Genomic DNA, 15,581 nt, shown 5'->3' on the forward strand with positions numbered 1-15,581 from the left:
TTACTGCTGGTTAATGTTGGTTACTGTGGTTACCATGGTTACTGCTAGTTAATGCTGGTTAATGTTGGTTACTAGAGAGATGAATATAACAAATGAAAGCATTCAAAATATGCATTTAAAAATCATAATCATTACCAGCAACTTAGGAAACAACAACAAAAACACACAAAATAAGGGAAAAAATGTACTGAATAATAAAAACAACAAACAATAATAATTCACACAAAATGACACCAAAAACACACACACTAAGCAAGAAAAATACTATTACCGGCAACACAAAAAACGACATGTACACAAAAAATTAACACAGAAACAACCAAACACCAGAAAAAAATCACTCACAGAAATATAATAATTTAAATAATACCAAAACCACACAAAAGGATGATTGAAGTGAATTCAATTAGAGCTAAAATAAAAATACAAAGTGTCAGTGATGGTCTCACATCAGGAGGGAGTTATTGGAAACAATTTATATATTTATTTATTGTTTAAATCAAATAATTAAAAGTTCGAGAATTATTGTCCTAGTTTACACTTCTACGTATGCATAAAATACTAAATGTGTAAGAAATTATCTATCAATAAGTGACAAACATCCGTCCCAACAGGATCTACACTTTAATTTCTCTAGATTTTGTGAATATTTCTGCTTAATTAAAAGAAATATTATATTATGATTTGAAGAAAATGAAAGGATATTGTAATACGTTTTTTCAACAGTAAAAATAACAAAAAGTAACATTAAAAATGACGGCCATAATGTGATATAAGCACCAAGAAAACTGTGAGATCCTGTAAATATTGTTGAGTTTTATTTACATGATTCTTGTTTTTTCTGTCAATTTCACTTTCTCTTGTGGACCGAATTGGATGATCCAAAGGGACGGAATTGGCCCCCGAGCTTTGAGTTTGATACACTGAACTAAGGTTAGAATCACCCGAGGAATCAAATATAATAAAAGCGAAAAAGATTAAACTAGGAGATTAAGGAACTAAGAAAAATATTTTTATTTATATAAACAATAATACTGTAATTAAGTAGAAATCACTGTATTATCTATCTAATATCTATACTGTATTATAGCTCCCCCTCTTTCTTCTACAACATAGATATTAAGGAAGATCAAGGATCATTTTCAATATAAAATATTTAAATTAATTAATTAGGAATGCAATTATTTTGGTTATATATATAAATAATCACACAGGATCATCGATGAAGGGTGTTCTGGGGCGCTTTGTCTGTGCGCCTGGGGGCCGGTGGGGCGACTTGCAGCGTCCTCCTGGTGCCCTAGGCGGCTGGTGATGTGGTTGTCGTCCCTGGGCGGGCTGCTCCCAGTGCTGTTTCTATTCCGGGTCCTTCTGGCCTGGGGTCTGGTACCTGCTGGCTGTGGGCCCGAGGACGGGTACCCGCTGGCTGCCTGTTCGGCGAGGCTTTGACCTTCTGCTGGGCGTGGGCCTTGGCACCTCCACTGAGGTCTCGGACGGAGGGCTCTCTGGGCCTGGTCTACGATGCAGTGACATGTCTTAGACTGTGGATAAAACTGGTACTGGGCTTAACTTTAGACACGTTGATCCTAAATACCTGTTTTAGGTTTTACCACTCACTCCTTCCCTCTGTCCACAGACACCACCATTATACCTAAGCTACACACTGGTCACCTGACTGGTTTGATTACACAACATAATATACACAACTACAACTACACATCTCACTCTCACTTTAAAATAACCAACTCTTCCCCATCCTTTATATCATCCTACCCTGACCCCCTCTTCCCTTTCCCATCACCTACAGGTGTAACACTGCTCTCCCTTTTTATATTCTCCCTATAATAAAGTATTTCTTACTCTTCCTTAGGGAGGGCTGGTGATGGTCACAATTATACAATAAAATACATTCATTTATTTAATTACAATAACAAAACATACATTACTGTGTTAAAAATATTGTACTTCTTGTCGTGTTGACCTTTGACAGCATGTGCAAAGACAAAAAATTGAGTTATTGCTTTATTAACTTGTAAAAAGGATATAATTTAACACATTAGCCTGTTAACAGATACAGAAATCTTTATTGTTCGTATGTGACACTGATAGTAAGTCAGTAGACCTGCTCGTATTGTCTTTAAAAAACTTTAGTCAATCATCAAAAGACAATTCTGAGGACAGGAAGAGTTCATTTACCCTTTTTCTCTGAACTCCAGAGCTTTAGAAGCAACAATCAAACAATAAAACATAAAACAATATCAGCATGCAGATTGGCCCCCTTTGGAAACAGGAAACAGTTCAAAGCATGACGAGAAATAAACTACGAGAGTTTGTAGTTCTGAGATGAGATTATGGTCAGTGCTGTGTTTCTAGCTCTATGATGGTCCAATCAGTGCTGTGTTTCTAGCTCTACGATGGTCCAATCAGTGCTGTGTTTCTAGCTCTACGATGGTCCAATCAGTGCTGTGTTTCTAGCTCTATGATGGTCCAATCAGTGCTGTGTTTCTAGCTCTACGATGGTCCAATCAGTGCTGTGTTTCTAGCTCTACGATGGTCCAATCAGTGCTGTGTTTCTAGCTCTACGATGGTCCAATCAGTGCTGTGTTTCTAGCTCTACGATGGTCCAATCAGTGAGTGTTTCTAGCTCTACGATGGTCCAATCAGTGCTGTGTTTCTAGCTCTACGATGGTCCACTCTCCCTGAGGAGACGCAGCGTCCTCGGGGGAGAAGCTGGTTACAGTGATGCTGGTTGAGGAGTCCTCCATTGGGGAGATAAGCTCCGCCCAGCGTTTAAAAGTCTCCTTCTCTGGTGAGAGGAAGGCCAGTGAGTGGAGGCAGTCCTGTGATAAGGACAACGTCTGCTTGATGAGGAACTGGGCCAGGTTGAGCTCCTCAGGCACAGGGTGAATGACCCCCAGGTTGGACTGGTGGTCCGAGAGCAGCTGCTTCAGAAGGTTCCAGTCGCGCTCGGCAAACTCACTGCTTTGGTTGTTTTCTTCCTCTTGTTCTTTAACGTTCCTCTGCTTCTCAAACACTTCTCCTACATCCGTCTCATAAATGGGAGAGAGGGCTTTGGGTGAACGATGTTTGCAGCTTTGATCCAATCTGTCACAACCATTGTCTCCTAAAAACAATTGACAACACTGCAGAATGACAATCTGAATCACTGAGTTGTTCAACATAAAACAACTATTAAATGGTCCAGTCTTAATGCAACGCAATCCTTTTGAAATCATTCATAGGTGGAGTTTGAGATTCTTACCAGGGGAGGAAAAAGAAAAAATAGAGTTAAACATATAGACCGTCTAGAGATTATGCGTGTAACATATACAATAATGCAAAAATTATTAGTAACAGAATTGATCATGTTGACTACTAAAATGTGCTTCATTTCTGCTGCAGTTCTATATATGAACTGTTGGGGGCAGTGTCGCTTCACCATTTACATTGTGAAGAAGAATTGCACAACAATAGAAGAACCAACCTAAAGTTTGGGACCATTTCACTGAAAACCTAGACTTTACACCTGAGGTAGAACTAACATCTGTCACATGAAAATAACAGTAATATGTTAGAACCAAAGCAGCAGAAAATTGTTTTATATTTTTTGGAAGAAATTTGTGAAAACTGTAATGAAAACTTTTGACCATAACCTCAGCGTATTAAATCATTCTCAAAATGTATGAATGTATTACTACTTTTTTTAAGCAGTAAGTGTGTGGGTATCTGGTCCTGGATGTTTGTTAAAGGGTTGACAGTTGAATGTTTGTTCTTCTGTTCAAGTAAAGTGGACATCAAACAAGTCTTTATCGACCATAGATTGCACATAGACGGATGATGTCATCAACAACTGGTTGCATTTCACACAAAACACTGTTGGAGTTCTTAAGAAGTCATTGGTAGTGTTTTAGCAACACAACAGCAGACAAAGCAGGGGTGGGGTCAATTATAATTGTAATTATAATTGTAATCACTTAATTGACACAATTTTGATTTAATAATTGTAAAAAAAAACTAAAAACTGTTGCTGTTATTGTAATTGAATTGTAATTGTCATGGCAATTCTATAAAAAAAAATTCAATTACAATTGAATTAAACTCAAACCTGGTGAACCATGTAACAGTTCTGTGTCTTCCATATACATAGTTAATAATTATTAAAATATGTTTCAGATCAACTTTTCCCACTACATGTCACAAATCTATGTGTATAAAGATAAAAAAGGCTCAGACGCCCACATTATAAATATTAATATCAATATATTCATTGATTAAGAATCCTAACGAGGTCATCAATAGATGATAAACTAATTAGATGATAGATAATATTTATTAGTGTATTTTACAGCTGATTATAGACATGGGACAAACTGACCTGTTAGCATTAGAGATGCTAACAGAAAGCTAACACAAGAGGAAGGTTACATTTAATAAGGATTATTTATTAAAGGATCAGTAATTGTATTTAACTGTAATTGAACTTAAGTAATTGAAAACATAATTAGTGAGGATGCTGGAGGCATCCTAAAGCTTGGCTAATGCTAATGCTAGGCTAATGCTAACAGTAAACTAACGCTAGGTTAATACAAATGCAAACACGAGGCCAATGCTAGGTTAATGTTAATGCTCAGTGATAGAATGGGTCGTCCAATAACCGAAGGGTTAAGGGTTCGAATCCCGCTCTATCCAAGTCATTGTGTCCTTGGGCAAGGCACTTTACCCACGTTGCCTCGTATGAATGGCTATAAATTGTTCATGAATGTTGGTGGTGGTCAGATGGGTCGGAGGGATATGTTTCTGTCAGTCTGCCCCAAGGCAGCTGTGGCTACATTGAAGCTTACCACCACCGGTATGACTGATGTGAATGAATAATAGTTTCTGTTCCATGCTTTCAGCCTCCTCAAAATAGCACTATACAAATCCAAGCCATTAATATTATTGTCAATACTAACGCTAGCCTAATACTAACGCTAGGTTAATGCTAAGCTAATGCAGTGCGACGCAGGCCAGCACCTCCACCCTCACCTGCGTTTTCATCAGGAAATGTAAATATTGTAGTTGTATTTAACTTTGAGAGGGAAAATAATAATAGTAATTTATTTTAAATTGTAAATGAGTTTCTATATAATTGTCATATCAATTATTAACTGGTAATACTAATAATAATTGCATACTAATAAGTTATTTTTGGGGGGAATTTGAAAAAAATGCAGGTCACCATAATTGCAATTGAGATGTAATTGTAATTGACCCCAACTCTGATAGTTATTCTGTAGAAAGTGTATTAATGATGGGGTAGTTTTGGTCGTTTTATCAATGGAAGGAAAAGTGACATCATCATCTGTAAATACAAGCTACGCTCTGGTACAGTGATGTGGTTTAGAGAACAAACCTGACTTATTATTAAAACAACACAACACTGGGATAGAACGTTCTCCTCAATACCACAGTCAAAAAAACACATTTAGTAATTCACAGAGAAAACTGCTGACACCACACAAAACCTACTAAAATAATAATAAACATCTGAAGCACAAAATACAGTTATTCTTAAAACACAGATCAATGCGTCCAGAAAAAGAATGAAAACAAACAAAGGAGGGAGTGACGACAGTGTGTGTGTGAGCGTGTGAGCGTGTGTGAGCGTGTGTGTGTGTGTGAGCGTGTGTGCATGTGTGTGTGTGAGCGTGTGTGTGTGTGTGAGCGTTTGTGTGTGCGTGTGTGTGTGTGTGCGTGTGTGTGTGTGTGTATGTGTGTGAGTGTGTGTGTGTGTGCGTGTGTGTGTGTGAGAGTGTGTGTGTGTGTGTGTGTGTGTGTGGCAGGAAATGCAATAATAAAAAGTCAAAACAAAATCAAAGAGTTTAAAACAGAAGATGTGATAAATCAGCTGGAGAACTGGAACAACTCAAACTATTTTATTTATGGAAATTTATCTCAACTTTATTTTCAAATCAAACATTGAACAAACATCTAAAAAAAAGTTAAATATAAATCAGCTGAATTTAAAGAGCATCAATAAAGGATTGAAGAAGTTTTAATGTTGTTATTAAAAGTGTTGCTTTACTCATTATTTGTGATTTAAACTCATTGTTGCTAAGCACTGATGTTAGTTTGTTCTGATCCTATTTTCATTTGGTTTAATATCATCATACCTACATCTATTGATCTGTTATATTATTAGTATTACCACTTGATCAAAGCTTTCTTTATGTTCCACACTATGAAATAAGAAATGAAAGTATGTATTATGGTGTATTATTGGTTTTGGAAGTGAAGTAGTTTTATTACGACACTATTGTTAGATTATTCTGTTTGGATCAATCAAAAACTAAAGATCTTAAAAATTGTTGTATATACAGTGGATATAATAAAGTCTACACACTCCTGTTCTAATGCCAGGTTTTTGTGATGTAAACAATGACACCAAAATAAATAATTTCACAACTTTTTCCACCTTTAATGTGACCTAGAACCTGTACAATGCAAGTGAAAAACATAAAATAAGAATAAAAACTTAAAATAACCTGGTTACATAAACACACCATTAAACTAATACTTTGTTGCAGAACCTTTGGTTTTTATTCCAACACTCAGTGTTTGTGGGTCAGAGTCTATCAGTGTAGAACATCTTGATGAGGTCATATTTACCCACTCTTCTTTACTAAACTGATCTAAATGTGACAGATAGTGAGGACATCTCCTGTGTACAGCCCTCTTCAGATCACCACACAGATGTTCAGGAGGATTCAGGTCTGGACTCTGGTTGGTCCATTCCAGAACCTCCATCTGATTGTGGTGAAGCCATAGTTTAGTTGATGCTGTGCTTAGGATCATTGTGGTGTTAAAAGATAAAGTTCTTCTTCATCTTCAGATTTCTAACAGAAGTCTGAAGGTTTTGTACCAACACTGTCTGATATTTAGAACTGTTCATAATTCCCTCCACCCTGACTAAGGCCCCAGTTCTAGCTGAAGAAAAACAGCCCCAAAGCATGATGCTGCCACCACCATGCTTCACTGTAGGTATGGTGTTCTTTTGGTGATGAACAGTGTTGTTTAGGAATTATGGCCAAAAAGTTCCACCTTGGTTCCATCAGACCATAACACATTTTCCTACATGTGTTTGGGAGACTTTAAATGTTTTTACAAAATGAAGCTGGGCTTAGATGTTTTTCTTGGTAAGATAAAGCTTCTGTATTGCCACCCAACCCCATAGCCTAGACATATGAAGAAGATGGAGATTGTTGTCACATGTTCTACAGACAGTACTTGTCAGCCTCCATGACCTCTTTTCTTCTCGTCTAGTCATTAATGTTGGACGAACGTCTTGTTCTTAGTAAAGTCACTGTTGTGTCATATTTTCTCCACTTGATGATGACTGTCTTCACTGTGTTTTATGTTATATTTAATTCATTAGAAAGTCTTTTGTACCTTCACTGACTGATATCTGTGAACAATGAGATCCTCTGATGCTTTAGAAGTTCTCTGAGGACCATGAATTGTTCTGGAAGATGTAGCTACAAAAATATGAGGAAAAGCTTCTAGAACTTTATTTGTGGTTAATCAGAGACACTTTACATGGTGACAGATGTGTGCTGACTCCATTTAACATGAGTTAGAATGTGATTGGTTCAATCTGAACACAGCCCCGCCCCCAGTTATAAGAGGGTGTGAACACTTTAGTGACATCATTCTGTCAGTTTTTATTTTTACTTCACCTCCTTTAAAGGTTTCACTTTGTTTGATCTTTGTACAGGTTCTAGGTCACATTAAAGGTGGAAAAAGTTGTGAAATTATTTATCTTGGTGTTATTTTTTAATCACAAAAACCTGGCATTAAAACAGTGGTGTGTTGACTTTATATATGTATTGTATGATAGTTTAATTATAGGATCACTCTTAGGTTTAAAAACATTTTTATCTGATGCAAATTATACCAACAGAACCTGGTAATGTTTGAACTATTGTCCTCTCTATGTGTACGTGTCTATAAAGGTGCGTTCACACCTAATGCGACTCCAGAGACTCTGGTGACTAGATTAGATTCTAAAGCAATGATTCTCAAACTTTTTTTTGCCCAAGTACCCCCTTTCTCTTATTAATGAACCCAAGTCCCTCCACATTTGCTTATTGAACTATTTACAAACATCTATAGATCATAATGATGGAATGAATGAGTGATAACACACATTTAAATAAGTGAAATAAACAGTATTTAATGCAGTGGTTTACACCTATTTTTGAATCGTGACCCCATTTTTATATCAATAATTTGTAGGTGACCCCAAAGACATCTTTTTCCAGAATTGGTTTTTGATCATGTTTGTTCTTAGATAATTTAGCATTTTAGTTAAACTAGATTCATATTTTACATAGTGAAAGTATAGAATTACAGTTCTTTAACATTGAGTTTTAATAATATTTTTTTTTCTTTCAGAAATATCAAGCGACACCACATGGGGTCCCAACCCCAAGGTTGAAAAACACTGATTTAGTGGCTCCTGAATAGATTTATTTCTATAGTTTTTATCATTTCCGGTCATCTTATGCCTGGGGTGGGACCAACACTGACTCTTTTTCTGTTAAATTTCCACTCCCTTTTTTCAAGTGCCCCCTGTCGTGCCATTGCGTACCCCTAGGGGTACACGTACCCCCATTTGAGAAACACTGTTCTAAATCAATGTAAATGACATGACGTCAAGTGACCTCCCTTCAAAAGACACGTCAGATCATCCCATAAAGGTTATACGAGGTGGTATAACAGCTACTAAAAATGGAACTGATTGTGAGCGCTCTTCGGTTTATCTATAAACTGTGTCATCATGTTGTGATGTCACAAAGCGAGAAAAATCCAACTGTCCCGTTTAAAGCTGACTTTTTACATAATGTGAAATAAGGGAGGAAACAGAACTTTATCAACTTTGACCTTCTGAATGAGGCTAAAGAAATGTTTATCACTGCAGCAAAACCATTAGAAAGTTAGTTTTTATAATACTGGAACTAATTGTTCCAATATTGACACTTTGAAGCATTTTTATCACTTTTTCTGTCTGTTTTTATCCACTCTGATTTACAACTTTTAAACAAATTCTGTGGTTTTTAAAATCTCATTTCACCTCCTTTTCCACCATTTTTATTCACTTTGAACCATTTTATTTGTGATTAAAACCAGGATTTCCATCTTTAAGATGACTATAATAATAATAATAAACGTTCCTGGATAACAGTGGATATTATTCAGATGAATAAATAAATGTGGTTATCACAGATTCATAGAACAATGGACCATCATTTTACTGACTTTATGGATGGACCCCAAAAATCTCTCCCCTTTATTCCCCCTTATAGATGGTCCTGTCTCCACATGACTGTTCTTCAATGTTCATGTCTGTGTTCAACCACCTTCAGCTACAGTGGGGGTCCCTGCTCTATGGGACCTTTATTTTGGAGGGTCCCTGCTCTCTGGGACCTTTATTTTGGAGGGTCCCTGCTCTCTGGAACCTTTATTTTGGAGGGTCCACGCTCTCTGGAACCTTTATTTTGGAGGCTTGAGGGCCATAAAAGGTTGAGAACCACTGGTTTAGGATCGCTATGCTGTGTGTGTAACCTAACAAAGCCTATTTTAGTATTTAAATTATCAGAAAAAAACCAAAATATTTAAAAGTCACTGACTCAATGACATTAAAGAAACAAAAAAAAATCTCCCTTATTCTTTTTTTTTTTATTTGCATGAAAGTGCATTGGTTGATGTCATCACATGGCAGCTTGTTGTTGTTGACAAATACAATCCTATAATCACGTTCTTCATTTCGAGTGTAAACCGGATTAACAAAATATCTCATGAAAGGTAGTTTGGTTGTTTAAAATGTACATCAAGTTTTTGTTTTTAATCACGAAACGTTGAGAATCTGCCAAAAGAATAAGGATGGAACAAAATAAAAACCCCACTATCAGTGATATGAGAGTGAGCATTAAAATATGAAAATATGACAAGCAGAGAAACGTATTGTTTTTTGTTATTTTTACACTAGTATGCTTTAATTTAGGTGTTTTTGCTTTTTTTAGGGTGCGGTCAGGTTGCAGACTCTTGCGGGGTACATGTTTGCTGATGGGGTTTGGGGGGGTCCATAGATCATACATTACCTGCTGGAGGAGAAGTCCCTGAAAGCTGAGCTTTAGTAAAGCTCTCAGACTGTTTGGGACCTCCGTTGTATTGTTCCGTGTGGCCCAGGTCTAGATGGCACGGGCGCTCCTGAGGGGGCGGGTCCTGTGGGGGCGGGTCCAGAGGAGAGTCCTGGATCTCAGTGAGGAATATTGCGTTATCTTCCCCTGGTGGTGGTATGTGGTTCTGTTCTTCAGACTCAAAAACATCTCCACCAGTCAAAGCTGCGTCCGCCTGTGGGGGGGGCGTTTGGACTCCGCCCTCTTCAGAAGCCAGCTCCTCACACTCGTCCACGGAGAGCAGCACCGAGCGACGGAAGGTGGACGTGGACGTGGTCTGGTAGTTGGGTTGCTCTACGTCCTTCTCCACGACATCGTCATCAAACGCCAAGTTGACGATTCCTTGGAAGTGGGGGGAGAGTTCGGGCGGGGGCAACGAACCTGGAATCACCTCAACCTCCAACTTTTCGTCCTCTGTCTCTTCCTCGTCGTCTTCTTCTTCAGAGGAAACATGCTGGGGGTCCACAGTGGGTCTCTCCTCCACTGGTTCCTTGTCTCTCTGCATCCACAAGCGAGGTCGCCTCCTGGAAACCTCTTCTTCGCTGGTGGTGTCGGCTTCTTTCCCGCGTAGCCGCACCTCCACCCTCAGACTGGCCCCGCCCTCGTATGCCTTCAGCTCCTCTGGCGTGCTGGTGTCGCTGCTGCTGCGCCCTAAGAAGTCTGGACAGCGCATGGTGCCACACTTGGACACGCCTTGGTCGTTGGAGCAGTCGTCGTCCTGCGAGCCCCCGGCGTCGTAGTCCTCTGAGCGAGGCTTGATGTCGTCGGAGGAAGTGGTGTGTGTGCTTGCTGTTTCAGACTCGGGGCTGACCTGCAGCTGGACTCGGCTCCAGGAGTCGCCTACGGGGGGGGCGGGGCCTCGTTGGGGAGGTTGTCCTGTGATGTCAGATGTTTTCTCTTCAGCTTTTGCTTCGGTTAGCGTCTCGCTAGTGTCGTTAGCTGCTTTCTGAAAGTCAGACACCTGTGAATCAGCAGTTTTAGTTTCGGCACAGATCACGTCAACGCCACCAGTCGGGCCAGGTTTGCCACAAACTTCTTCCTTTTCTTTTATCTCCGTTTTCTTGGAGGTTCCTGAGGTTCTGGGGTTTCCTCCCACTTTCTGTGATTCTGCAGTAGTTTTAGGTTTTGTTGCAGACTTTGCGATTACCCCTGAGGAATGTTTAGAAGGAGCAGTAGACGCCTTAGGTAGTTTAGCGTTGGATTTCACAGATGATGAAGCAGGTTTAGTCGACGCCCTTTTTGAAGCTTCACTTGCTGCTTTTTCCACCGCTTGGGGTCTGGACCTGTCCTTGCTCTCCTCCTTCATGGGGGGAGATGTATTTTTTCTAGAGGATCCCTGTTTGGAGGCTAATGCAAAACATAGTCGAAAGGCAACAGAATTAGTATTTCCCTTCAAATGTTTACTAATGAGATCATTTCATGTCATTTCAGCAAATGCTCCACGCAACTGTTCCTTAATTATTCAATATTCACACTGTAAATTCTAGTTTAATAGGATGAATACTTTTTGAGATATGAACAATTTATAGAGGGTGTGTCCTTATTGTTCTTCCATGTTCATCTTCCAATATATCAGTAACTCCATCACATAGAAAGGTAAATATGGTATAGTAATAAGCTCCACCTACTGTCTCAGAATAAATAAATAAATAGATCTGCTATACATCATATCTGGTGGACATGTCAGCTCCTCTAAATAGTCACAAAAAATTGTAAAGCTTTTATTTTTGACCTTAACTTTGGGTTTTTATATTTTTTATGTTACTCGTGAAAAAATAACAATAAATGATTATCAGACACAGAGCTAAGCTATAATGGCCTCATAAAAAATTAAAAACATTGGCAAAGTTTGGGCACAAAATAAATAAATAGTCACATAAAGAAGAAAAATTGTTTTGTATCCCAATAAAGAGTAACATTTATACTATAAATTAAAACATCAGATTTTTTCTTACATTCCCACGAGACATACTGTATGCTAAGTAGTTTATTGAAGACCCAAACATGTTCCAGACCCAAACACACACTGACTGTGTGACTATTTCGAGGAGCTGACATGTCCAACAGATAGGATGTATAGCAGATCTATTTATATATTCTGAGAGAGTGGGTGGAGCTTATTACTATACCATATTTACCTTTCTATGTGATGGAGTTACAGACATAATGGAAGATTTTTTTTAGAAAAAAAAAACTTTTCCCTAAAAATGTTCAGAAATGATTTATTGAAAAATTTGAGACTTAGAACTTCAGAGACTAAATGAACTTTCAGCCACTGCACAAACGATCAGTGAGCGATACCAGGATGTGGAAGAGTTTTTTTTGTGTGGAAATAAAAAAAAAAATGTTTGAATATAAACTAATTTCAATATAAATTCATAGAGTTTATTTTCTTGAGGCATAAGTGTTAAAGGGATAAAATGTGTGTATATGTGTGTGTATGTGTGGACAGATGAATGTATGGTGGATCACATGAATTTTATACTGTATATATAGATATATATAAATTAATTATGTGTATATACATGTATATTTATAGTGTAAATAGGTGTAATTATAAGAAGATTATATGTATAGTACTAGATATTGTATGTATCATTTGTTCTCTCTGTCTTTCATTTTTTATTATCGTCATCATTATTTTTTTTTCACTGTTAAATCAAATCAAGCTGAAAATGGAAAAAAAAAATTATTTACTATTTACTATTTATGAAACAATGAGTAAAAATGTCCGAATTGTTGCGTGTGACATTAGTTTAAATGAGATGATCCAGTAGTTTCTAACATCTCACCATGGGGGTCAGTGTGGGGGTTTACTGTGCGTCTTCCTTTGGTTTCTGCTCTGGCTGATGATGATGATGATGATGATCCAGTCGTGGCTGCTTTGGCTTTGATACCATCACATGACTTATTAGTTGGACTGTTAGAGAGAAAGAGGCGGAGCTTCATTAGGTTGCAGATCATGCAAACCACAAACCTTACTTCACTTATGGAAAACAAGTCTTTCTCTTTGAAAATTATTTAAAATTTCTTTAAAAACATGTATTTTAAACAATGAGGAGATTTTTCGTTGTTGTAAAATTTTAAATGTGTGTATTTTACTTTCTTAATCTGGATTTTAATTTGTTACTTTCTGTAATGAGTAATTACAGCGTGACCTGAGCCATGATTACAGTTATTCACCAACATTTATAGAGGACACATTTAAAACATAAACAAGCATTTGAGATTTCTGTTTATGGAGAAAATAAGATAGAAATAAGAAAAATCCTGAGCTGCATTGTTGAGCAGCAGCAGATATCAATAATAATAATAACAATAATAATAATAATAACGTACACCTGTCTAGACAGGAGAAGAATACATACACTAACAATAGGTTAACATCCATAATCACACTGTCTAATTAAGGAATCAATATATACTTTAATTGATCAATAAATGTACATTAGACATCAATAACCTTTTAGGACCACTTTAGATGTGATTATGTTTAGGTTCTATATAAACAGGTTAAAGCAGCACTAAAGTAGGAGGAATTACTTCATGATTTACAAACACAACATATCAGATGACCTGGATTGTTTGAAACTTTCGTGTGTGTATATATATATATATATATATATATATATATATACAGTATATACACAAAACATTTCCAAAAAAATTAAATATCATGGAAAAGTCTTTAATTTCCATAATTCCATTCAAAAAGTTAAGCTTTCATAGATTATATATTCAGGACTCACAATTTAAATGATTTCAAGTATCTATTTGTTTATTTTTACATAATTTGGGCTTCCAGCTCATAAAACCCATGAAAACAGGATTTTAAAACATTAGAATACTGTGAAAAAATCACCATTTATTTTTCATTTTTTTCAGAAAAAGAGGAGAAGGACTAAACTGTTGGCCAGTGGTCCATGGTCCTCTTTTCTGATGAAAGTGAAGTGTTCCTTTCATTCAGGAATCAAGGTCCAAAGGTTTGGAGGAAGATGTGTGAGGAACAGAACAGAAGATTTCACCCCAAATCATGACTTTGGATATTTCACACTGAGCCTCAAACAGCTTGGGTTCTGTTCCTTGCCAGTCTTTCTCCAAACCCTTGGACCAGTTAAAAGTCTGGCATCAGCATTCTGTCCGATCTGGAGTCTGTTCTATTTCATCCTTACTGACCACCAGAGGCGGTGCTTAAAGCACTGGTTGTTCCATCTCTCGCTTGCACAGGTCGAGTAATTATATCAACAAAGTCAACTGTGACCCCTGGATGACTCGGAGAGTCTATATCTACCGCTGTCATCAGGTGATCTGCGCCTTCTATCTTCTCGTGATTGCGGATAACGATAGCAGGTCAGTTGTTTGCTATTCACAGCTTGTCGCTTGTAGCTTCGGAACGTAAGGTTGGCACCTCGAGTGTTCAGGTCTGCTAGGAGCTGAGACTCATTGTTTTCCCTTTAAGTGGGGCTGGGACACCACAGTCTGCAGCAGGTGAGTTAGTGACTACTTTACCAGGGGCTGCTTGAGTTTGTGAGTACCGTACACTTTGTCATCTGCGGTGATTCGCCTTGTGATTGTGTGCTGGTTCAGACGAGGTAGCTCCGTGGCTATGCCGCTGTCTCTCTTCAGTGATTAAACAGCTAAGGTTAATTTGCTGTGTTGCTATGCTGCTCTGTTAGCACCGTTGTGGTTACTCTGACCGGTGGATTTGCTGGTGTGAGGCCAACACGGGCCTCCTGGCACGTTGCTGCTAAGCGGCGGCTGCTGTTTTGAGTGTGCATACTGAGCAGCTGCGTTCGCCTCGGTGCTGCTCTCTCTCTCTCTCCCCCCTCTCTAGCGGCAGTGTGCACGCTGCGGTTTTGTCAGGTGTTGCTCCAGTTAGATTCACTGGGAGCAGTTTGATCACTGTAGGCCCGTGCACTCGCTGGCCTGAGTGAAGTTCCTTCATTGAAGCTCGGTGGTTATCAATATAACTATTATTAATATCATTATTATTGATATATATTTAATATAATTGTTATTTATATAATTATTTGTATAATTATTATTTATATAATAATTTGTATAATTATTAATCAAATAATATTAATTAAAATTTACATTATTAATTAATAGTAAAGAATTGGAGAAGAATGGACTGCCATTTGTGTGTCTCCTGCATGGCCCATCTTCAGGCAGAGGACCATCACGATCAGTGTCCTGCTTGCCTGGGCATTGACCACCTAAGAGAGGGGGTGTCCGGTAATCCGTGCATAAACTGCAGTTTTATGCCTCATGCACTGTGACGCTCCAGGTTGGCTGAGGCTGAGGGCACAATAGACCTGCCCTCTTCAGGTAGAGCCACCGTCGTTGCTAAGCGTGCCGGCACAG

The 15,581-nt window shown here is 38.1% G+C and overlaps 1 protein-coding gene across 5 annotated transcripts in view; it reads right to left on the bottom strand.

The window, feature by feature from the left end:
• Window positions 1–2,061: 2,061 nt before the first annotated feature.
• Window positions 2,062–15,581, bottom strand: part of btbd8 (BTB domain containing 8) — a 69,989-nt gene continuing 56,469 nt past the window's right edge. For 4 of the 5 annotated variants that reach the window (XM_028444391.1, XM_028444388.1, XM_028444390.1 and 1 more), the window contains 3 exons: window positions 13,007–13,134; window positions 10,137–11,561; window positions 2,062–3,121 (listed from right to left, as the gene is read on the bottom strand). In XM_028444391.1, coding sequence (XP_028300192.1) covers window positions 2,658–3,121; window positions 10,137–11,561; window positions 13,007–13,134 — 2,017 coding nt within the window. In that variant the 3' untranslated portion in view covers window positions 2,062–2,657. Of the gene's footprint in view, window positions 3,141–10,136; window positions 11,562–13,006; window positions 13,135–15,581 lie in introns of all 5 variants that reach the window. The other variant, XM_028444392.1, reaches the window with a different exon arrangement.

The sequence above is a fragment of the Gouania willdenowi genome, chromosome 4 (assembly GCF_900634775.1).
Source record: "Gouania willdenowi chromosome 4, fGouWil2.1, whole genome shotgun sequence".
Lineage (NCBI taxonomy): Eukaryota > Metazoa > Chordata > Actinopteri > Blenniiformes > Gobiesocidae > Gouania > Gouania willdenowi.